The 25,399-nt window shown below is 45.9% G+C and overlaps 1 protein-coding gene across 3 annotated transcripts in view; it reads right to left on the minus strand.

Annotated features, from left to right (window-relative positions):
- The window catches only part of NPR3 (natriuretic peptide receptor 3), a 48,200-nt gene extending 23,423 nt beyond the window's left edge, over positions 1 to 24,777 (minus strand). For 2 of the 3 annotated variants that reach the window (XM_027810985.2, XM_014283046.3), the window contains exons 1-3: positions 22,397 to 24,773; positions 17,472 to 17,594; positions 12,446 to 12,612 (exon numbers count right to left, since the gene is read on the minus strand). In XM_027810985.2, coding sequence (XP_027666786.2) covers positions 12,446 to 12,612; positions 17,472 to 17,594; positions 22,397 to 23,102 — 996 coding nt within the window. In that variant the 5' untranslated portion in view covers positions 23,103 to 24,773. Of the gene's footprint in view, positions 1 to 12,445; positions 12,613 to 17,471; positions 17,595 to 22,396 lie in introns of all 3 variants that reach the window. The other variant, XM_055699383.1, reaches the window with a different exon arrangement.
- Positions 24,778 to 25,399: the final 622 nt, after the last annotated feature.

The raw sequence follows: 25,399 nt of genomic DNA on the forward strand, positions 1-25,399 counted from the left end.
GATGAAAGTGAAATGTTGTCCTGAGAATGTGAAGCTGTGGGAAGAGTATCCTTACAACTGAGCATTATTATTATTACCTGTGAATAAATGAGGTGCATTTCAAACCAGTAATGCTGTGTCCAGTTTCAGCTTTGCAGTAATTCATCAGACTTACTGCCATAACACTACCACATATCATTCCCCATGTTACCATCCTAACAGGATTATCACAGCTCTCATTAACTTGCACCTACGGATAACAGCTACTCCCATGCATCGGGACTGGGATTTCAAGAATTCCCAACTATAAGAAATGCAAAGCCACCGGATTCACCCACAGCCAGCTGCCATGAACAGCATGTCTCAGGGTGCCTGCAGACATGGATACATGATCCACATCACTGTGAAACCAGCCTCGCAACAGGAAAGGAGGATAAAGCCGTAAAACAGTTAAAGCTGTATGTTTAGATGCCCAACACTAAAAATACAGCCTGTTCACTTGGGCAGCCGGGCTGCTTCCCTAATGGAGTTGAACCTTAGTGGTTCAAAGAAACAGGAAGGGAAAAATAACAGAAACACATGCCTTCTCCAGAGAAGCCCATTTCCTCAATATTTAATTCACAACTGAGAAAGAACATATGGTGTTACGGCAAATTCTGGGCAATGCAGCTGTACCCAAGGACAGCCTCACACTGTATTCACTGGTATCAACTCTCTGTAAAAACATAAATACATAAGCTGGCACCCGCTCAAGAACACAGGAGACCAGAACTCAGGAGCTGGTTTTCTAGGTGACAGATAACTATCCCAATTCTCATGTGTTATTTGGGGCTGGAACCCACATCTCTCTCTAGAAAAGAGGATGAGCATTCCCCAGGGTAAGGAGATGTCATGTAACAATAAAACCTTGTGCAGATTGAAGAGATTTATTCAAATACCACTGCATCAATTTCATCTTTCGCAGGGAGACAGTGTGTATGTGGAAATCCATACAAGAGTTTTCTTATAGGGGAACATGTGACGTTATTATGTAAATTCTGCAAACGGAGGCTTATAATGAGCCTTTAAAATTACAGCTTAAAAATTCAGCACTGCAGTTGAACAAGACCTCACTTACTTTAATTTTAAGGAGGTTTTTTTCCAACAAGGCTGCCTGTTTGTGTTCATCTCCTCACCAGTATTTATTGGTACAGCAGTAATGCTGAGTGCAGAGGAGATGGAGATGTGTGCCTCCACCTAAGCACTCTGCATACCAAGCAATGTGGCCTCAGCATGAGACTTTGCAATTGAAATGCAGTTTGAGAGAGAAGGTGTAGGTAGGAAAACCAAGGTGAAGATTACATCTGGGCAGCAAGCAGCCATCACAGCACATCAGCTGCCCACCTCCATCACAAAAGAGCCTGCAAGCACCATTTGAGAGATAAGACTAAAATCCCACCTCTACTGCACTTTTTTCAATTTGGACACAAAGATGCTCTGTCACCACTATGACCTTTTCCTTCAGGGTGAGACCGTGCCTTTGCCTACCTGCTCTGTTCTGCCATGCATCTGACCAGTTCATACAGGAGCTGATATGCACCCTGGACACTCCAAACCATGGCTACCCTTGCTCTACCTGGACAAGAGGATGCTTACTCCAACAGGACTGAAATATTGCCAGTGACAAACTTCCGTCCACTTTGAAACCAGCTGTGGACCAGAAGCCAGCCCTTTGTTCCACAAACAGGTCTGCTGAAATAGAAGAAATTAACAAAAAGAAAAGAAAGGTAAATTAACAAGCAACATCTGGGATTTACTTAAGAAAGACTGCCAATTTCAGGGACTTAAGGAATTTTGTCAGTGAAGGTTATTTTCTTCCTAGGGAAAGAAAACTAACCACAAAGCCAGCTCCTTTGCTCTTGCTTCTTGTCCTCATTCTTCATGTCTCTCCTCCTTGTTTTTCTTAATGCTGCATTCTCGAAAAACTAGTAGATTTACTCAGTGTCATCTGGATGGGGCAGCCACAAGTTTTTCTTTTGTCTCAAGGGTGAATTGAAGCAGAAGCCTGCTCAGTCCCAGGCTGCAGGGATGCTGCGCTGTGAAATGCCAGCTAAAACGTAACAACGCACAGCAAGAACTGAGATGCAAGGGCACGGAGGAACCCTTCCACCCCACTGTCTGTGAAAGCTCTCATTCTTTGTTTGTTTATTGCTTGCAACACTCTTCTATGATTATCTAGAAAACAGCTTTAAACCCTTAGTGCCTGCTGCCAGCAGGCCAGGCAGAAAACTTCCAAGATACAGCCAAAACTTGCTCCTTCCATTAAACACACACAGAGGAATCGCCACCTCAGCAGATTTAGAGCCTTACCCACAATCAGTTCACATCAAGTGGCTCACACTGTCGCTGATCTGCACGAACTTTGGACCAAATCCACGACCTGACAGCGCTGGGTCTCAGCCCCACCCCCCCCCTCCCGCAGAGACCTCCAACAGCGCAGCCAAAGCAAGAGGGGGATGAGCTGAAAACTGCCCTGCTCCGGGAACGGGGACCACCTCTGGAACCACATTCTCCCCCTGCAAACCTGTGTGGGATTTATTCCTGTCTCTATCCAATGCACTCACTGATTAATTCTGCAAGTTGGTACCAGCCATTTTGTGGTTTTGATTCCAGCATTACGTTTTAATACTGGTCTCAAATGAGTGTAATCAATGTAGTTAAGAAGCAGCGCTGTTTTGTGCCAGAAGCGAACTACCTACAGAACAATTATTTAGAGGAATTTTTCCTTTATGTATACTTCACACAAATACTATTCACCTACATAATTCAGCTCTAAAGGGCTCCAGGCCACCTATCAAGGAAAAGGACAGAATCAGAGAACACATCAATGAGCCTCTGCAGTTAAGATGAAGTCCACCTCCCCATGCTCATAAGACATCTCTAACTCCAGAAAAATGACCAGTGCAAAGGATTTCTGCCACACGGCACTATATTACCACTGCTTGAATACTGCAAGGATCTTAACCGTAAAAGGTACAGCTGTCATTTAAAAACTAACCATTCTATTTTTTTAGTATTTCCTGCCTTCTACCAAAATATGTGGTCATTCATGTGATGAGTTACAAACCTATGTTCAGAAATCATATTTCTAGTCACAGTGGCAAAGCACAAGAGATCATAAAGAAGTTAGTATTTTCAGCTGAAAATACACAGTAATTAAAACATGCTTGTTTAAAATGTGTTTTTCTAAGGACCCCATTGGTAGTCTGATGATAAACTGTTACACAGTTGTAATTTTAAGTTAGCATTATGCAACCGTCAGGACATTTTAATTGCAGATAAACACTTAGTAACAACAAAAAACCAAATGAAGAAAACGCAGGTCCTTTCATTAGATAGTAAGTTTTAAATGTCAGTGAGCAAGTTTGTTTTTCAAGCAGGAAGATACTCCAGTTTTCAGGATGACAAAGTCACTCATCTGAAAAAATCAGTTCCACTTGCTAAAATAAGCTAACTGGTTTAAATAAATGCACAGATAGGACAAACAGGAAGGACATTTTTTGTTAAATGTTTATACTTCTACAATGTGCAATTGTTTTTGGTTCTGGATTTCTAACATTATCACCAAACCGCAAATATAATGGAAATGATTTATTTTCTATACTAAAAACTCTCAACATCACACCAGTTCTCAAGCAGAACTCAGAGAAAAATCACTATGTCACTGTGGAGAAAACTCACACGTTCAAACTGAATTTACCTGTGTTACACCAGCTGGTAAGTAAATGAGGGTGGGCTGGTGAAATCTTCAATGGGGCAAAAAGCCATCTGATGAAAGGACCACCTGATCTGTGCTTTGCAGCAGGTTAGCAAAGGCTACCCAGTGGAGCTTTTGCTTTAAATAGTCCTAAGGGCTGGATAAACATGGATGATTTAGGCATAGCCAAAAGAGCTGCTTAGCTCAAAAGTATGCTCGGAGCTGGATTAGTCATCTAAGCTCCTTATTCAGTACCAGGCAAAAATTAGGCACACAAAACCAGGATTCATAAGCACCAGCACCCCGCCTCACCCTTGCCAGCAAAGGAGGTGGAGAATGAGGGATAAATGTGACTGTCTCACACAGGCAGGTAAAGAACTGCCGACTGTATGGGAGATGCAGTCAAGTCTTTACAAAAACCTCACAGTGAGCCAGTCCTTTCAAATCCCCTGCCCCTTTCATCTAAATGCCCCAGGGCTATGACTGCTGTGCTAGCATGAGAGAAATTCAGGATCAAATCCCTGCTTTCAGGGAATCTGAACCCCACCCTCCCCTGCCCTGTTTGCAGGGCACCCCGAGGTGCATGCTGAAACCCAGGTGCTGGGGGAGAGGGATGACCTGCCAACACCTAGGGTACCTCTGGGCTGGGAGTAAATCATTTGCCAGAAGAGCCCAAATGATCCTTTGCACTAAATACCAGGGTAAATGGGCATATGAACTTGTAAACCTTAATGGCATGGAACTAATGCAAACCCTCAGGCTGCTATTTATCATGCTTTCATTCAAAATAATTTAAAAATTAATGGCTTGGGTTTGTAATTTTCTTTTGGCTACTGGACTTCAGATGAAAGGTGTTCAGCTGGCTGATAACCGTCCCTTCACTGGCATACCAGTGAGGATCCCACTGGCATGGGAAAGGAGAAGCATAGCAGCTCTCTTGGAAGATACTTCTGTGTACCTGTCAGCAGGCAGTAATGTTCCAGCTACACACTTGGAATGCATCCTCCCACCCTCCAGCATCAGCATGGTAGTAAATGCCTCAAAATCTGAGGATTTAGAGCCCTTTCAAAAGGCTAAAACCTCACTTTCAGCTTTTTGCTTCTTCATTGACTGTTCCCTGAGATCCTGCTTGATTTTGCTTTCTAAAGTATTTTGTAGTCCACAGTCTGGTGGGCTAACTGAATGCATTGTACAAACATGTGTCCCACCAAATGTAAATGTCCTCCTGCCTACTGAATGTCGCCTTGTTCCTGACCCAACAAAGGGGTGCCCAGAGCTTCTCACCTACCCTCCTCCCATTGTCCCATGCCCCTTTCTCATGCCCCTCTTATTCATTTGCTCTGGGACAGAGACAGTCCTTGTCTTTTCAATCTGTCTTGATATATTAGTTCTTCCTAGAATGGACTAAGCCTTTTGATTTTTGCCTCAGGGTTCTCTTCCTGATGAAAAAAGTATCTATATAGAGAGAAGGAAAGTTGGGAGTATCTTCCTGTAGGTTTCTACGGCTCCTTGAGTGCACAAGATCACCACTACCTTTACTCACGCAGCTCGTCCTCACAGGCCACCTACGTTAACCTCCCTGCATTAGAGGAACTGCTAAAGAAAAGAAAAAATATCCACTGAAAAGAAATCAGAGCAGGCAGTGTGGCACAGTGATCTTCTCTCACAGCCCCAGTGGAGCACATCCAAGCCCTTGCTGCCTGCCTTTGCTCTGCCAACACTCAAACACCTGGGTGACCTGACTCACCGACAGGGCTGGCGTGCCCTTCTGTTAAAAAGATTTGTCCCGCTGGAGAGTCTTTCTCAGAGCTATGTGCAGGTTGCTTAACCTCCCAGCACTCAGCTGTCAGAAATGGATGTGCTGACATACCAGGAAATCACAGGATCGAGGTGCTACTGATTGCCATCTGTACTGTTCTTTCAGGAAGACTAGTCACCTGAATGTCATAAAGTTAGACCTTGCCCTGCTATCATTCAGGATTGCTTTCCATGTATCGATAGCTCAAAATGAGTACAGGAGAGCTTCCCTGAACCAGCTCAGCGCAGGATCTGTCCCTGTGGAGGCAACATCTCTTCTGCCCTGGAGCTCTCAAACAAGGAATACGCATTTCTGGCCTTGAAAAACTGTCCTTCCTTTATGCCCCTAAAGAAAACAAAACGTCTCCTTCCCCCAAACCCCTGCCACCCTCCTCATCAAACCCTCCAATGACGCTGTTTGGCTCAGCCACATTTCAAACACTGAACTCTTCACCCATAAATAAAATAAAACTGTAAATAAATAAATAAAAAAAATAAAACCTATGTTACTGCATTACAAGGCTCCTGGCACAGGTGAACCCTCCACAGCACCCGCAGTGCTGACGCTGGAGCACTCCATCAGCCATCTGGCAAGCACACCACTCCCACGAGAAAACAGCTTCCAGCTGCTCACCCAGGGTCCTGCTGCTGGCTGCCATGGCATCCTGACACGGGACAGGCTCACCCAAACCTCCTGCTCCATGACTTACTGACCTGAGGGGGTTTTCCAGTTAAAAATGAAACTTTCAACTGAACGTTATTTTCATAAGCTACCCAGGGAACGAGGCTTGTAGAAGAAGGTGTTAGCTGCTAGAAAGTCAGTTAGCAAAGGTCTTTCATTTTTAAAGTGTCATTTTGTGCAGAATGAGATATATATGGTGTTTCCTTGCCTTCATTCAAACACCTCAGAGCCAAACCTGAGGACCATTTAATAATAGTATTAAAAATCCCATGAATTTACATAAAAACAATACCTCAATGGGACAAATTAGCTTTTGGATCATTAGGAATGCACATGGTATGGAGAGGCATTAAACCCAGAAACAGATTATGAACTTTGCTGGAAGACACATTTTTCACACTTTTATTAGTGGAAAATGATGTGTATTTCTAGCAAGGAGCTGAAAGGCAGAGTGCCTTGCCCATAAATGTCTGAGTGTCTGTTTAGTAAAGTGGAATGTGAACATCTGTGAAACTCAAGCGAAAACATGGGGCTGTGGAAAATATACAACATATATACGAAGATCAGCTCTAAACTTTTACACTTCCAAAGAGTTCAGGTGTTAACTATTTTCAGCTATACCTACTGTTTTATACTATCTCCTGCGTGGTTTAAGACAGCTTCAAAAATATGCTTAGACACACTAGAAAAACTAAACAGAAATCCAATGGAAGACAGAATAATAATTTCTTTCTTTTACTGTCTTTTACAACATCTGTTAATGGCAAATAACACACTATTATGCTGTAGTTTTGACTAAGATCCCAATGTGGAAGACACTAGTCTTTCGTATCACTAAGAAAGCATTACCTTCAGCAAAAAAAAGTGTCTGTTGTATTTACCGAATTTAGCAGTCCGGAGTTCAATGCTGCTCTTACAGAAATTGAAGAAACTCTCATTAACTCCAAGGGGTGAAGGGCTGGTCTTGAAAATCCTAAATAAGTTTTACTAATACCATTCATCTTGTTAATAAGCTGGCATGTGAACCCATTTTTTCCAGCTGCTGAAAGCAGTTTGTGGTTTGCTTTTATTCTTTTGAACACAATTAGCAAAGCACTCCAGCAGCTGAATAGACCTATTCATTTGAACAAAGTATTCCCTAGTAGGTTGTTTTTTTTTAAAAAAAATACTCCCCAAAACTCTCTCCCATCCTGGGGTAGTCGGAAGTGACACAAAAGCCTGCCTGTCATTAATCTTGCCTGCCTGTGCCTGAAAAAGACAAGTAGGATGAATATTGCTGAATACATTACATTTGACTGAATTGCTCGCTTCTCCCAACTCTTATCTTAGCTGGTGTACAATCCTAATTAAAAGGCTGACGTAAGGAATACACACAGGGAAGGGTCTGGCAAGGATGTTATGGATGAGATGATAAACTTTATGAGCACAGCCACCTCCCACGTAGCTTTTGTAGTTAACTGTTGGAGTTCAAACAGTTGTCTTACGTGCACCATTTCTCATTGCAGAGGGCTGAAAACGTTAAATAAAACAGACTTGCCCTTTCTAATAGGTAGTAGCATCTTGCTGATCTAATTAATCTGCGTAGCTCACTCTTTCACAGAGATAACTTTACAGGCAAAGTGGGCTCCTGTTTCCCTCTCCTGCTGCTCATTTTCAGTGTGAAAAGGGCTGTGGATAGGATAAATCCCACCCATCCACCTTGCAAACAATGCTGTCATGTAGTTAACAGAGAAGAAATATTTGTTTAATTAGTTACATTTTCAGCTTTTAAATGAGAAGAAAAAACAAGCCATGGGTGGCCTGTAACCTCAGAAGAGCAAATATCCCAGGCTGTAAAATCATCCCGGCTCAGAATACTGGGTTGGACGTAAAAAAAGCATTTATTGAATCCTAGGCCTGAGTCAGGAACAGAAGATGCATTAAGAACTTCCAAACTGCAGCCTACCACCAATTCATTAAGTGTTCGGCATTATTTAATAAAAATGGCTTATACATATACTGTAACTGTAACACTATTTAGTCATAAACATTTTTAACTCACATATCTGTTGGGAGTTATTCACACACCAATTCAGAGATGGTTTCAAATTCTTCTTTCAAGTAAATGCCTGCAATTCTCATTGCTGTCTGTCTCACCAAGGCTACAGGTCTGCAAGCAGAGCTTGTCCTGTATTTTGCAATTAAATCAAGGATCTCCATTGGTTTATAGAGACCGTGACATGTTTCTGTTAACATGTTTCTTGATAACAGATTAACATTACGGAAGTGAAAAAAATGCTGTAATTTCTGTAACAGCATTAAAATGATTCTACTGTCCTTAAGATTAAACCCCCAAACTGAATGGCTTTTTGAAAAAACACTCCTTTATCAGTGAAGTCAGTTTCCAAGTAGGCACGAAATAAAATGGTCAGGCTTTCCACAGAACTATAGGATGGTTCTTGAAAAAAAAACATGACACGACTGAATGGAGCAGATCCGATGCTTCAGCCCACAGTTCTTTGGGTTACATCAACATGATAGTAACGGCTTTCTGGTGACCAAGCAAACTAGTATTTGCTAAGGGACTCAGGGAGCTGTTGCAATGGGATGTTGCAATGGGACATTGCAGAAAGGGAACATCACCATTTTTAGCTCCATCCTGTGCAACCACTACCCACCCAAATACTTCTGAGATGCTTTCTTAGAACCTCCGTGTCACTCTTATTTTTGATGCTGTCTAGTTAAAAGGTGCTTAAGGAAGCTTTTTCCTTCACAGTTGAGACTCCTGAAAAGAGTCAGAGAAATTGCCTCTTCCACACTTTCCTGCTCACTCACAAAGCACAACAGGTTTTTCCACCTTCCCCCTCCCCATAGCATAACACCCAGGCAGAAACAAGAGCAACTTCTGACCCAGGGACGATGTACCCATAACACATTTTTCTCTTCTCTGTATGATTTCACAGCTGGAGATGATGGCCAACACTCTTTGACCTATTACTCCTCCAAGGGCCGTATTTCTGCATCTGGCAGTTGGAGAGCTGCTGCTTTAGGACTTTGCCCTTTCTGTCTCCTTTATCTTTCCTTCTGTCATCTGCTTATTTTCCATTTTTGTGATATTCTTTTTTGGTAGATAATAATGCCTTTAGGATTAGTGCTGGCAAGAGGCCAGGACAAAATGGCAGCTCGAATGACTTTTGTTTGAGTTAAGGTCACTGTGAGATAATTTAGACCACAGACCTGGGGCCCCATTTTCCCATGACACTGGAAAAATCCACACAGAGAAGCAGAAACACTGAATGCTTCAAATCCAAACGTCCCTGAGTTCAACCTCTTGGGACACAGCTTGCAGAAAAGGACGAGGATTATATTTCAACACCGGTGGACAGGACTGTAGATGGACTGTGCCACTAACTATCTTTCCCCAAAGTTTTTGTTTTCAGGAGCAGAATCCAGCAGAGGAAAATCCACCTCTGTTGCTTGCCACCCATTCAGCTGAAGCGCCTCTCTCTCCCAAGCTTCCCTTGGAGGACACAGCCTTGCTTAATGCACACCCAGGCCAAAACTGCCACTTTCTTCCCATGCTGCCAAAAGAAGCACCGTTAATTAATTGTCCACTACCCATATACCTTTCAGAGAGGAAGGAACTGGCCCTCAGTTTGGCTTTTTATTTTTCCCCATTAGTTTTTAAAACCGATTTTTTCCCTTAAGCCTGAAGGCTGCCCCAGAACGTTCCTCCCCTGCACACGGCAGCAGGACAATCAGTTAAGAAGTGAGGAAATGTGAAACTCCTCATAAATGATGAAAAGCAAACCAGATACTTAAAATTCACACACTGTTAATGAAGTAACACAGCTAATGTTTTTTGCTTTGCTCAGCCCAAGGTTACCCCTCTTAAAGAAGTTTTATTTTCCCATTGGGTTAGGAGGCTGTGAGAAAGCAGGCAGGGGAGGCTCTGCTGAGATCCGTAAGTTAGGCACATATGTGATACCAGGACACCGCATTTGAAACCAAACCTCCCTTCCCCACAGCCATGATCTGTAGCTCCTCTGCAGGGAGCCCCAGACCTCTACGGCTTCCAACATGAGCTTCCCATGAGTCAACGTCTTATTTTTCAGATGTCAGGAACCTGTGGTAAGTGTACATAGATCATAGCCCTCCCTCTGCTCTGACAAGAAGAGACTGGGAAGGGTGCAGAAAGCCAGGTGGGAAGGAAGAGTGGGAAGAGACTCAGAAGAGGCAGCAGCAGCAGGAGAGGCTCCACACCACTGCCTGGCCCTAACAAAGGCTGATAGTTTTGGGAGAGGGAGTGCTGGGAGCAAGATGAAAAGCTCTGGATGACAGGTGGGATGGGATATAGGGAAAGGCAACCCTCACAGCCAGGCAGAACAAGGTTAAGTATGTGGCAGCAGGGAGCCAGGGAGCCCTGGGAGAGCCGGCATCCATGCCAGCATGGACGGCTGATTGCACAAGCAACCGTGGAGTGAGAAAAGGGAAGAAAGGACTTCTGGCAGTGGGTATGCAGCTGCGCAAGAAGTCTCCTCAACAAGCACATCAGCCTGCAAAATCTCCCCTCTGCTGGCATGGGGGAATTTTCTCTCTCATGGATACAATTCTGCTTGACCAAAACAGGGCTTACACCTATACAGCCTCTATCAGTGCTGAACTTGCAAAGGGTAGGCAGTGGGTCCCCATCCTAAAGAAGAGCAAAGCAAACCCCTGCCTGCCTCCACAGGCAGCATCCTGAACTCTTGGCAGTTTAACTCTTTCTCATCTGGGGAAACATCACGCTGCCCAGACTGGAACGGCCACAAAACTGTGGATGACTTACTCTTTAATACTCAAAATCACAATCCTCACCAACCACAACCAAGAGCACATGGCAGATTTTCGAGGTACATAGCTTGCAAAGTGACACCTGCAAAAGGGCACATAAAAGTAAAAGGGAGGAACAGCACAAATCACAGCCCCACGCCTTCCTCACAACTCCTTTAACAGGTTCTTCAAAGAGCAGCACCTTGAACTTGGCAGCTGGGGTTTCCCCACTGACAAAAGGCAAACAATGCCAACAAAAGACTGCCTAGACTTTGAAAGTTTCACAGGAAAAATATGAGCCAGTGATATGATTCAAACTGAACATTTTAAGTAAAATGTTTTAAATAAGATATATCCAAGTTCTAAGAAGCACAGGTTTTCTGAAGACAGCTGAGGTTATGCAATAAACTGCAGGAAAGGCCATTCATTAACATAACATTCAAGTTCATCAGTCTGTGCTTCAAACTAAAGATGATGCCTCCACCTGTGAGGGATACAAAGTTTAAAGCAAAGAGATGAGGTAGGTGCCTAAGTGGCAGCTGGCAAGTGAGGGGTTTGGGTTGCTTTCCTGAGTTTCAGACATAAATTCCATAAATCATTTCCTACAGCTGAAGACTGACCAAAGCCTCTTCAAGCCTCTTTTCCTTACAAGCGTATTTGGAAAGTTTACTCGCTATCATGGGGGAAGACTGACTGCCTGGGAAGTACTTTGATCAGCATGCAGAAATCTCTATAGGCATGTGCTACATATTCTTGATTTCACAGAAGACTTTTCTATGAAAACACCTAATGAACTAGCTTAGCAGTAGCTCAAAAGCCATTTTGAGAGGCATCTTCCTCCTACATTTGGAGAGATTTAAAGAAGAAATACTTTCCCACATCCATCTCTGGAGAACAGTGACAGTCCCCTAGGCTTAAAGCAACTCGCAAGAACTATACTGATATTATAGACAGTTTAAAATAAACACAGCAACAACGTAAATATGATTAGTTGGGAAATAAGACCATTTTTCTCATTCACATGAAGAAAAGCTTCATCAGATGCAATACAGAGTGTAACTTTCTGGTTCTACCAAAAATAATTACAGGGAGAAAACAAAAAAGAATATAGTTCTTTGCCTTGTAGAAAAAATGGTTAGTGGGAGACGGAGAGAGACTTGGCAATCTGCCTTTCCCCAGCCTTCCTGCTGATGAACGACAGGACAAGCACAGGACAGGTCATAAGATGGTGGTGCACAGACCTAGTGCACGTAGACCAAGTCTATTCTTGCTATTTACATTATTAAAAAAAAAAAAAAAAGAGAGAGAGAGAAAAGAAAAGAGATTATAGAGGCAACAGCGGGATTTTACAACTGTACCCAGATGATTCTGTCCTAGTAAGGTCTCACTGCTACTTTTGCCTTAATCAGGAGCACGTTTTTGAAAATGCAAAGACCCGAAGCCTGCCATCAAGTACTTACATAGTCATCCTCATGCAGACCTTGCTTCTGAACAGAACTTTTCACCTCCAGGGAAAACTTCTCAAACTCAGGCTTCACGGTCCTCAGCAGAGTGACGGTTTGGAGGTATGAGTATGCCTTCTTGGCTTCAAGGTCATGTTTGTCACCTCTTCTCCAAGAGCCATTTCCTAAGTGGAAAACAAGCGTATTTCCAACACCAAATTAGGTAGCATTTCACGATCGCCTTCCTTTTTCTACCCAAAAGTCCCCTCTCCTGCTCCCTGGGGAGATGGCAGAGTAAAAGGGAGAACTGAACGTGCTCCAAGACATGCAGGAAACCGGGCAGAGAGGAATGGCTGGTGGTAAGTAAATGTGCAAACAGAAGGACAACTTCACTCCCATGCTGTGCTTGCTTATTTTTAAAGGGTGGGATGAAGCCTAAGCATGAGAAGACATCTCAAAGCAAAAAACACGTGCCAGATCTCAAACGCAGTGATATTTAAGTTAGAACAAGCGAGGGAAGATTTGACCACAAAGCTTTTGTTACACATCACTCCACCAGCAACACTCTTGGTCAGTCAGAAAGGCACCAGTAAAGTCAACAGTATGATCGTCACCCTGAATGGGAGGCAGATGGTGCAGCTACTTCTCCCACAGCTCTCCCACAGCAGTCAAGGAGAAAACCATGTGTGCAGTGGCTGCCAGACCGGCTTTGCTCTTAGCGGAAAAGAAACACTTAGAAATAAAATTGGATCCTGCGCTATTGCTGTATTTATATGTTTTGTGTCACAGCAGGGGAACCATTTAACTCAGACCACCAGTAATCAGATTTTTAAAAAGCAGGATAGCTGACTGGTTAACCATTAATTAGAAGAGGAGTTCTTCTACCTTACAGGGATTGACCTTAGCAGGTCCCGAGACCCCGATCTCCAAAGCTTCACAAGATCAGTGGAAAGGTTCACATTGCCCTGGACCAGTTTTTGTGCTGTTGTGTGTAAATGATAAATAAAACAGGCCCAGAGGAAACAGTGGTGGCCCAAAGCAGTGTGCCTTAAATGCTTACAAATAATTAGAAGACAGTAATTTTATTTTTTTGAGTGGCATCAAAAACCCCATCATGCCTAAGTGAGCCAAGACAAAGACCAATGTCATGCTGAGCTCCCTAGGATGACCTGGAGGCACATGGGACCCTGAGGTGAGAGAAGATGTAGCTACTTTGCTTGGGTTGAGAAGATGTCATTTGGACAAAGAGAAGCAAATGGTCTGGGAGTGGAGCCGCTAACGGAGATGGAGCCCAGGCATCAAACCCATGGTGCTCCTTGCACAGCACTACCAGCTGCACTGCATATCTGCATGAGCCAGTTCATGGACACCACCTCTGCCACCCTGAAGCAACTGAATACAGACCCTGCAATCTGTCCTCCCAGCAGGTCAGCACTGCTGCTGGGACTTCTTCCCCACCCTCCCGCTCCCTTTTTTTTTTTTTGTTCTTCTTCTTTTGGACAATAAACATTAATTGGGGAATTGCTCTGCTTCCTCAGAGAGCACAGGGGAAGGAACAAAGGACCTGCACTCCTCTGGAGGACAGGTCCTTCCTCCTGCTGCTTTTGGCTCCAGAGCAGCTCCTGTCACTCCCAGCATAGGGTGGCAGGCACAGGACCACCTGTGCCCTTCTACATCTCTTTTCCACCCCTGGAAAGCCTTATTTGCCACAGCTCAGCACCAGCCAGGACTGTAATCTTCATAAATAACATGAACCTTGCTAATTCTTTTCTTGTTATTTTTTTGGAAGTGACTTCATTCTCTTGGGAAGAAGCTCTAAATACATCTGCCTTGGTTTAGGGATTTCTTTCCCAATACAAAGTTTAACCAGTCAAAACTATTGACACCAGGACCCTACTCATCAGACCTGATGGAAAAACTGGAGCAACTAACACCCCAGCATCTGGTTTTGCCCTCCTACACCCTGTCCTGGCTGCTGTTTTTAAAAAGAAAGAAATGCACTGGCAACTGCAAGCTAACATGTCTTGCTAGCTTCCCCACAAGACGAGGGGAAGGAGCCTTTCAGGCTTTCTGGAGCCTCAAAGATGAAAAGCCTCAGCCCCAGCTGGGTACCTGCATTTTAGAAGTGCAGTGTTAAAGAAGTATGGCAGAGACCACAGCACAGAGGGCTTTGCTATAGCTTTGCATTTACAAATGGGGATAGCTTAAAAGAGTGACACTGTAGACCCCAGAAAACTAGTAGTGCTGGTAGAAAGTGAACAAGTTTCTGTCCTGGACACTATACACATCTATTTTTAAAAATCCTGAGAGCAGGAGCAGGGAAGGTACACTTGCATAACAGTGTTCCTAAAATAATTTATATTATTTAAATTCCTTCATGGATTATTTTGCAGGACGTCATCTTGCCACAGTACTTATGTGCAATTATTGCACCCTTGGCATTTAATACGCCCGCTCTTCTGAAAAATTTAAAATATTCAGAACAGAGGGCAACAACAAACTGTAATATGATTATCTGAATTTAAAGGCAAAGTGTTAAATTGCCAGTCACACCCACTCTGAAGAGTACCTTATAAATACAGTACTCTTATAGTACCTTATAAAAGGTACAAAATCTAGTATCTCCAGGCACTAGGAACTAGAACTTTTGGGGAAATTTCTCTACATTTCTCTTTTATGCTTGCTTTCCCCATGTGATGACCATCTGCACAAAAGTCAACTTCTGATGCACAATCATTTCACTCTTCACAGGAAACACGTACACAAAGAAACAGAAAAAAATGGCAGTCTAAAAGAATTACTTAGAAATGCCACATTTTAACTACACTACATCAGAAGACAGGCAGTTTTCATTAATCCCTTGGAAAATCTACAGGAAGACTGTACTGTATTACCTGTGATGCAAGGCAGGATGGTGCTGAGGCTCCCACATGACCACAAGGCAAACAAGTATTGCCCCCATCACCGGGCTGCATGGAGATCCCACGCCACGACGGCACAGCTGCCCTCTACACAGCTGAACAAAGTGCTGCCTTATGGGGGCTGCATGACCGGGGACACCCACCTCCCATCAGCTGTGATGTCAGGGTCCCACCTGGGACAGGGTACTGAGCCAGGAGATTGCAACACTGCAATCGCCACTGCCTCCTAGCAGGAAAGCAAAACCATTCCAAAATGGCAGCAGCCCACCTCCTGCAGCCACTGCCCTTACGTGAGCATCCCCTGCTCATGGAGAACCTTCGGTACCATCTGTCCCAGCCAGCCTAAGCGTTTCCCAGGTAGCCATGCCATGCTCATTTCAGCCAAGGCAAGGAAAACATCAGCTGTCGGGGATGAATCATCTGAGCTACCGCGGATTCCTAAGGATGAGGTGAGTCACTGTCCAGGGGTGCCTGCTTCTCTCTGCTGACTCCAAAGGGACCCCAGCTCACACACAGGCTTGTACCCGTGGTTAGATGAATGACTTCTGATGTGCTTCTGCTCTGTGAGATGAAACACATCAGTAGTGCAGCAGTAATGAGCCACGAGCAGCAGCCAGAGGGGTTATTTGAACAGTGGTTTCTAGAAAAGTCAAAGCTGCAAAGCTCCCAGGGTCTACAGAAGGGTCAAAACTTCAGGATATGGACAGACCTTCAGCTTTTTGCTCTGGGTCCTGATTAAGGCTGCAAGGTCAAATGGTTTTGCCTATGCCACAAGGGATAAAGTCACTCCAAATTCAACTCAACAAGAAGAAAACCTTGATTCAAACCATTGGCTTTGATCTTGTCTTGCAACTTTATCTTTCAGTTATTTAAGTGATTTCCTTATTGCCTGGAAAAACTTGGCACTTCTTCAGCTAACGTAGATGATGCATGTAGCAATAGCTGTACTCCTGTAGGTAACGCTCTCTCTGAATTTAAACATCTACATACATTCATTACAGAGGTTTTCAACAAACAGCACTGTATCCTGCAAATCATCTCAGAGGTGGTAGGTGGATAACAAAAAGTTTAAGCAAAAGAATTTAATTTACAACCAACTGATTTATTAAACAAAATACATCACCGTTTTGTGAATTCAGTTGTTCCTGTTGGTCAGCTTTTGGAAGCTTGAAAGAAAGAAAAAACCCCAAGTTTTCCTTCTTTCTCAACTCCCACTTGGTTTTCAATTTGAAATGAATTTGTTTTTGTAGTGGGTAAGTTACGGCTGCCTGCAGGGAGGAAATTATTTTCTCTGCACCTGCAAAAGAGGCTGCTCCTTTCAAAAGCCACTTTGACACTTCAACAAAACCTGGTTCCCAGGCATGAATTTTCCTCAGCTTCAGCCATGTGACATTGTTTAAAATTCAGCAAAGACATTGCTCCAGTATTACTTTGAATTTAACTGAGACAGCTGTAGCAGCTGAGAGCAAATTTAGTCCCTGCCATACACTGCCATAATATCAAAAGTAACTGAATGCAGGTATATTTCAAAAAGCAAATGCATTTAATTTACATTTTAAAGTCATGTTTTGATTTGACATATCTGGTCCTTTTTACTTGGGGGTGGGATCAGCCACTGCTATCCACCCTGCTCTAGTAAATCCAGTCTGTCTGTGTGCCATCCAGCGCTTCCCCTTCAACACAACGCTGCTGAGTATTTTTGCAGATGCAGTTTCTGATCAACAGCTGAAATAAATTAGACCCCCTACCCTGAGATTTGGCAGTCACCAGGCTGGGGATGGTGCAAGCCACCTAGAGCTGAGCATGCACAAGGCAGCGTGGGGTAATGCATGCCTGGCTGCTGTAGCCAGTGTCTCCCTGGTGCTGCTACCCCTACAAGTAACTAAATACATAATGCCTACAGTGTATTTGGCACCTTGTGATCCACCCAGTGGCAACTAGAGCCACGAGGTCTGTTTTATTTCCTGCCGTACCACAGCCCAGGCGGAAGGTAACTGCAACAACGGGGCGAGACGGTGGCATATTCTGGGACTTGGTGCTGCATATTTTGAGGCTATCAGATCTAAAAATGTCACTAGGCTTACAGAAGACTTTGCAACATACTCGGGCAGCAAAAAAATTACCATATGATGAGCTGTTGAAGAGTTCAATATTGAAGAAAGCGTAGTCCCCGTTGGTCATTCCTTGCCGATGAGCAGCCAACATGATGTTCCTGATTGTGTCACCGCTGGCACACATGATTACAACTGGTGGAGGAAAATAAAAAACACAGATAAGAAGCAGTTCAAGAACTTCAGGGAACAGCCTGTTAAGCATGAATACTGCCAGCGACCGTGACCCCAGCTGTCCTCCCAGTGTTGCAACAAACATCACAACACAGACGGCAAACAAAGCTGATTGCCCAAACAGCTGACAGAAGACAGGTACCGAATGCAGACGGGCTTCCCCCTCCTTTATCTCCTCTGAAATTAATTAAATAGGGCCTGTGCGTGATACCCTTCCCACATGTGGTAAGTTCTGCCTTCGAGTTTCTTCAACCACATATATTCATAGAGTTGATTGCAACCATAAGCCTTTTTACTTCTAAGTGGACATAAGACAATGTGAAGATGAAGAATCAAGGTGATACAATGACATTACCATTTTAATATCCATTCCATTGAACAGTTTGGTGTAGATTCATCTCACCTACACCTCAGCTATCTAAAGTTTAGGTATCTGGTCTAGAATTTGTTGCCTCTCTGCAGTTAATGGAGAGCAGCATCTCAGCAGCTGTCTAGGGGCAATGGTATGAATCTCTCCAGAGCATGACTTCTCTCCAGAGGTGATACAATAAGCCTAGGCAATGACCTTTGATGGGATGCTTAATACTCAGAAATGGGAAGAGCAAGTGCTGCTTTCTGAGCATGAAGATTAAAGGTGGTTACAAGACTAATCACCACAGAGCCTCATTTTTTCTGCACCAAGAGCTAAGCAGGAGCTGTGCTGCTACAACAGGACCTAAACCCTGCAGGTGTGCTCTGTGTGGGCACCATGATCCAGACTGTGACAGCTGTGGTTGAGAGGTCTCTTCCCCAACCTGCTGGGCATGGGGGGACTACGGCCCTTGCTGCCTCTTCCCTCTACAAAGGGAAAGCATATATTCAGGCAAGGTCTTCAGCAATGGGGAGACACCTCCCACATAGAGCACATCATGCTATAAACTTTTATATAGGTTCAGAAGAACATGGGTATGAAGTTACTGACATCATAGGGAGCAGTAAAGTATCATACCAGTGCATGCTTTGGGGCTGTATCCTACAGCAGAGTCATAAGAGATCCTGTTGGGACGATGATTTGAAACCAACTGCACACACATTTCCAAGAACGCTGTTACGCATGGTAGGGCTCGAAAGCTACAATAATATATGCAGCTATTTTCAACCCAACAATAAAACTGAATCAAAACCACATTCAGCTCTTCTGGGTAGAAATGTTTGCTGTTGTAAGAAATGAAAAGGCCAAAGAGGCCAAATCTTTTTGCACACAATGAATCTTCTCCCATTGCTTTTCTGGTTGGATGCCATCACAGGCACAAAGCTGCAGATGCGACGCCAGAGTGAGTCACGTTCGGTACATCCCCACGCTTCAGGAGAGTTATACCATGCATAGCTCTGTCCTACTGATTACAGTAGAGCAATATAATAATTTCCAGAGCAACAGAGCAAGACATATTTCATGACCATGGTGAAGTACATTAGCATGAAGGAAAAGAAGAAGAAAATAAAATTTTCTTGCAATAAAATTTGGATCAAATCTTTTCCAGATGCACATCAGGAACAAATTTGTCTCACTGTTCCTAATTTCAGTATAGGTGAGAGATTTCCTTTTGAATGTTTCCCTGCTGCCTTCCCAATTCTCCCCTGACTTTGCCTTTACAATTCACATCTATCATAAAATTGTAATCTGTAGATCAAATCAAAGAGATTCTCACACCACCAGTAGAAGACCTTGTGCAAAAGGAATAAAAAAGGGTGGGGGGAAACCCCATACTTTAAAATATATTAAATCATATTTTGTAAGCTTCTAAAGGAACCTAAGTGAAGTTATATTAACTATTTGGATGTGGTTTTTAACTCAGCAGGAGAGCAAAGATAACATATTTCAAGATTTTGAAGCAAACAAGTTATGGGCATGCCTCTCGCAATCTTCCAGAAACGTAAGTAACGTGTATTTAATCTGCATCTGTACCTCACTATCGGTGTACACACAAATGTGTACGTGCAAATACATACAAAATGTTCTTCCTCCAGTACAATACACACAGACCACAATAATTCTAACACTACTATTCTGAATTTATTGACTAGGATTATGGATTCATCCAGCAAATACTTATGAGTTTAAACTGCAGTTAAAGGAGTACACGTTCCCTTTGCTACATGCATTCCTTGGACTATGTGCTTGTGTAGAATGCATTTAAGCAAGTTTGTGACCATAATGGTAAACCTGAGCCTACAGCATCAAGTCTGCGGCATGGTTAACTGAGCCTACAAGGGGGCCTGAACTACTGACGGAATTCATTCAAGACAAGCAGTTAACTTTTATCATCATATTTTTCATCATGATTTTGTTGTGGCTCCAAGATCTGAGTCTTTTGAAGTGGCTCCAGGGACTGGACAGGCAGCTGCTGGCAAACGCAGGTGCGTGGCTGGGTGTGCTGCTGCCTCCTGGACCCCTGCGAGCTCAGTGCAAACCTGCAGTCAGCAGTAACCTAACCCACAGGGCCCACCTCTGCCCCAGGTCCCCACAGGCCAGTTGGTGGGGCAGCTTCTTTCTCAGCCCCAGGAGAGTTTCAAGCAGGTATCCTGTATCTGTTTGAAAGTCCACTCCCACTTGGGCGCTCTGGGAAGCCCAACCACACGGGTGAGACCACCACTACCAGCCATATCTGGAAACAGAGAAGGTGCAGGGTCACAGCCCAGGACAGAGTCATGGTAGGTGCAACACCCCAACAACCAACCAACCAAGGACACATTTCTAGAAAGTGCTTTTGGACAGTGCCCTGTCACCCACAAGCCCTGCAGCACCGCTGGGGGGACCTCCAAGGAGTCCTCAGGAGTAATGAAGACTTCATCTGGTTAGCTAAGGCACATGGTGCATCCTTCACATGATATAGGATTTGTAAAATACTCTGATAACCTGAAAGATGCCGTGAGCAGCAGGACCACCCCTGATGCCCAAAGGAATGTGCCAGGTGAGTCCTGCAAGTCAGTCTTTAAAGTCAGAAAGGCACAAGTGGAAGCTGAATGGCCCCACTTGCTGAATTTCACAGTAGTGGCATGAGCCAGCGGACTAATGAAGAGGTGAGATGGAGGGAGGGACCCCACAGGGCACAAGGGCAGGAAAGAAGACAGAGGGCTGCTTTTGTTCGGTCATTTGCAAGTTACAGAATGATACAAGATCAAAGGTTTCGGCTCCACAAGGCATTTAAACCCGGGCTGAAAGTAAGCCTCTCTTCCCCGACTGTTAGCATGGTCTGAAGAGCAGGGTGGTCTTTAGCCATCAGTTATGTTCCCACAGCATAGCCACAGCTCCCTATGGCTAAGGGCAAACACTCATCTATTCCTGCCGTAAGCTTGCTGTTGTGCTTTTAGCATCAGGAAAGCCGAACACCACACACCCCACCACCACCACCCCACACACACATACTCCCACCCCACAGACACAAAAGTTACGCTGATTAAAAAAAAAAATATCTTTCCCCAAGCGGTGGTTCCCTCGAGCACTTACAGATTTCTTTCTCTCCATTCAGTATATTCCCCCAAATGGTACTCACTAGGAAAGTTCTATTTTAAGCACCTGCTTCTGTGAAGAGAGAATTAAAGAGCCATCTGCTATTAGTCCCCAGCCATCTCACACACGCTCCTGTGCACATTAACAACTCTCTGCAGTGTAACAACATGAACAGCGCAAGGCTGCTCTGTCCGCAGCCTACAGCACCATCACACCAGTTGTGCCAGTCACACACAACATGATCTTTTATCAGTCTGATTTTGATGCTATTTTAACGTTCTACAACCAGGGATGCAGAAATTGTACAAAAGCACTTTGCACACCTACGTCTCTTTTGGAAAACAGCTGAGGACTTTAACTCGATCCTGTGATTCACTCCTGAAATACACTTTTTCTTTTTTTTTCAGTAACATACTGGGCAAGCCTATGGCTGGCAAAAGCGTGTAACAGAAAATGCCTTTTTGATAAGCCCATGTACCCATGCTTTGCTTGGTGAGAGCTCACTTTAGAACACATCTAACTACAAATCTGCACATCCCAAAGCACTTTTTGAGTGTTTTACTACTTCATGAGGCAAAGTGAGTTCATCCAGCCCAGGGATGACTTTCCAAGATGTTTTACAAGCCATTTATCTCCATGGTGTTTTGCTAACAGTTGGTGGCAATATTACTGCACTCACTCATGGGTTTCGCATCCATGCATCCGCTGAAATGACCACTTCCCCTGAACGCATTTGTCATTTACGAGGTACTCGACAGAGCTTCCAACAGCAGGAGCAGGGAAAAGGGTCCCCGCTGCAAGGCACAGCAGGGTGAGAAGAAAACATCATTGCTTAGACTTTGAACTTACAGAAAGTCGTGGCAAAAATGTCAGAGAATAAGCAACAGGTTTGCTGCTCCGCAGATGCGGGTGATTTTGGGTAACCCAGACTGCCGGCAGGAAGCTGATCCCTTATAATGCCACAAAGCCCTCCTAGCACGGTGCCTGAGGGTCAGCCTCCCACTTCGCTGCAGGAGGCAAAACTCTAGCAAAGTTCTGTGGGCACAGCTTCTGCTCGAGGCTGCTGTCCCCATCCGCCGGGGCACGCCTGGCCCAGGGGCACCAGCAGAGCACTGCACCGAGCCCCTCCACAGGCAGGGACTGGCTGGGACCCCCGACCTCCCACAGGACCTTCCCTCCCCCATGCTCCCACTGCTGCAGCGCCTTGGCCCTGGCCCCCAGCCACCACCAAACGCCACTGAGGAGCCAAGCCGGGCACCCCGTCGCCACTCACCCCTCTCACCCGCCTGGAGGGCACGGACGACGTCGTCAAGGTCGAGGTGTCGGCTGTTCTCGTCGAAGCTGTGCACGGCCATGTGGAAGGCCTCCTCCTGGAACACCACATGGACGCCCTCCATGGCGAAGTAGCAGCTGCGCTCGGGGTTGCTGTCGCTGTAGAGCAGCGTGGCCCGGCTCCACTGGTGGTGGCGGAAGAGGGCCAGCAGCATCTCGCCCATCTTGGCGTAGGCGGGGGCGACGCGGGTGAGGTGCGAGTACTCGCCGCCCTTGGCGCCGAAGCCGGCGGCCAGCGCCCCCGCCGACAGCATGGGGACGTCCCAGTGCGCCGCCAGCCGCGCCACCGGCGCCGCCGCGTACTCGCAGACGGGCCCCAGCAGCAGGTCGGGGCGGCGGCGCTGCAGGGCCACCATGTCTACCAGGCTGAAGAGGGCGCGGTTGCCGCACGCCGAGTCCTCGTAGGTGAGCTGGAAGGCGTAGCCGGGCGGCAAGCCGGCGCCGCTCTCCCGCAGGCTCCGCACCGCGTACTCGATGGCCGGCCGCACCCGCCCCAGCGAGAAGAGGTACGCGTCGTCCTGCGGCAGCAGCACCAGCACCCGGATCAGCTTCTCCTCCGCCGCCGCCTCCGCGCCCGCGGGGCCGCCGCCCAGCGCCGTCCGCGCCGCCAGCACGCAGCAGAGGCTGCCGAGCAGCCAGGGCGGCATCGCGCCCGCCCCCCCCGAGACGCCCGAGCTCCGGCGAACTTTTCTCCCCCCTTCCCCGCCCGCCTCGAAATTGTTCGGTCGTGCTTTATTTCTCAGGTGTTTGGCCAATTCACAACCTGCCCCCGCCTGCGGGTCACGGACGGAGCATCTCGGCTCTGCTTTCCTTGGTTTCGTATAGATAGATGACGGTTATTACTACGACGATTTGCCTCGGCCCCCCGCCCGCCCCCCCGCCGGATCCCCCCGCGGGGCTGCCGGGCTGCGCCCTCCCCGCTTAAGTAGCGCGGGAGCGGCGGCGGCTCTCGCCCGCCCGGCGCGGCGCGGCCGGGTTTGTGCGCAGGGAGGAGCCGGCCCCGGCGCTGCCGCCCGCCCCCTCCGGCGGCCCCCCCGCCGCACACCTCTGCGCCGGCCGGGGCTGCGGCCCCGCGGGGCGGGGGGCGCTCAGCGCCCGTGTAACGCTGATGTATGGATTTTCGGCTGCCTGACGGCTCGGCTGCCGCCCTCCCCGCCGAGCGGGACCCTGCCATCGGGGCCGAGATCCCGTTGCACTTTCATTTTTTAAAATATTTTTTTGGCTTGCTGCAGCTCGGTTAAGCTGCGCTTCAGTGCGTGAGGGAAGCGTTTGAGAGAGCCCCCCCGCCCCCGCCGAGGGCTCAGCGGTCGGTGCTCTGCAGAGCTGCGGGCTATGGGGAAGGGGGGATGGCAGCATCAGCACGGGGGGATGCAGGTGCTGCGGCGGGGTGTAAGCAGGGCAGCCCGGCTGCCAGCGCCTCACCAGGAAAGGTGACCGTGCTCAGGGACGGCATAACCCTGTGGAGAATCTGGCACTGGACCCCTGACCGCTGTCTGTATCCTTCAGGGGTCTTTCTGAGACCCCCTGTGCCAAGAAGGCCCAGATGCAGTTTTCTGCCGCTTCCCACCTGCCATGCCTCAGAGACACAATTTCACGCACCAAGCATCAGAGGTGAAGGAGACAAGACCTGTTCTGAGATTATTTTCTTGGGGGGGGGGGGGGGGGAGAAAACTCTTTCAATTACCTTCACAACACTGCCTAGTCAGAGCATGTTAAATACATCCCTGTTCAACCCTACTTACTGGCTGTAAAGCTGCTCTGCTTAAGATTTTGTTAGTGTCCTTTTAAAATGGACTCCTGCTTTGGAATAAAGTCAATGTGAAATGTGCAAAACGTTTTGTGAAAGAGGCTTTGGAATACCTGGTGCTTTTTGACAGCAAAATCCTAAAAGATGGCTCTCTGTGGAGTTTTCTGTGCCCTGTAACAGCACGCATCCTCAAACCCAGAGCAGGGCTGCACGGTTTGATGTTTTATGGTTACTCAGAGAGTGCCAGGTTTGCATTCGAAAGGTGAGTGAACGGCTCCCGGCTTTACAGAAGGGGTTTGTTTAGTTCAGCACAGAGGTCGTTGTCAGGGCAGTATGTGTAAACTTACTTTTGTTACTGCCTTCTCCGTGTGGTCTGTGAATGGGAAACCTGCACTCCTGGGGTGACCATCTGCTCACCTTTAAGATGCCTCGATTAACAAAAAAGAAAGCTGGAAGTGCTTGTGCAATTACAACCGAGAAGTGGAATGAAAACAGCATATAACACGATGTACAGAAATAATCATCAAAAAAATCTTTTTTGGAGGGAAGCATTTATCTAACAAGGCTCAGTAAAATAAAGAAGCTCAGAAATTCAAAGATGGGTAGTGTCTCTGAGAAATGTGCCTCTCATGTAGTTTTATTTGATTACTGAATTGAACTTCAGAGCGTTCTTGAAGATTACATAAACATCCACCCTGGTAAAGCTGGTTTTGTATGTTCCTGTACTTTAAGTTATGTCAGGCATTTTTTGTTGTAAATGACTCCATGTAACATAGCGGAGATTAGGCAGAATATTACAATATACAACATGCCAGCCATCTTCACCACAAAGCTTGCAAAAACATTTTCTTAAGACACATTTTGAAATGCTGACCTTTGTAGTCACTGCTTTATGGTGACCCTACAGATGTGTTTAAACACCAGAATCTGGACTGATTTCTCTTGAGTCCCTCCTTCCCCCACCAGAATATCTTTTTCATTTTATGTGTGAGCTCGATACTCTCCTAGCTGCCTTTTTCGAGTGTAAGCTGTGTAAACACAATGGAAGAGATAGTCAGCCCATAAATCACAGGGCTGCCATCCCTTCACACTGGCTTCTCCTTGTGAGGTAAAGTACTGCTGGGAACGAATAAGAGTGGGAGAAGCAGGGCCAACATGAGGCAAAAAAGAAACAAAAGGCATCTGGCCAGTACCGTG

The sequence above is a fragment of the Falco cherrug genome, chromosome Z (assembly GCF_023634085.1).
Source record: "Falco cherrug isolate bFalChe1 chromosome Z, bFalChe1.pri, whole genome shotgun sequence".
Lineage (NCBI taxonomy): Eukaryota > Metazoa > Chordata > Aves > Falconiformes > Falconidae > Falco > Falco cherrug.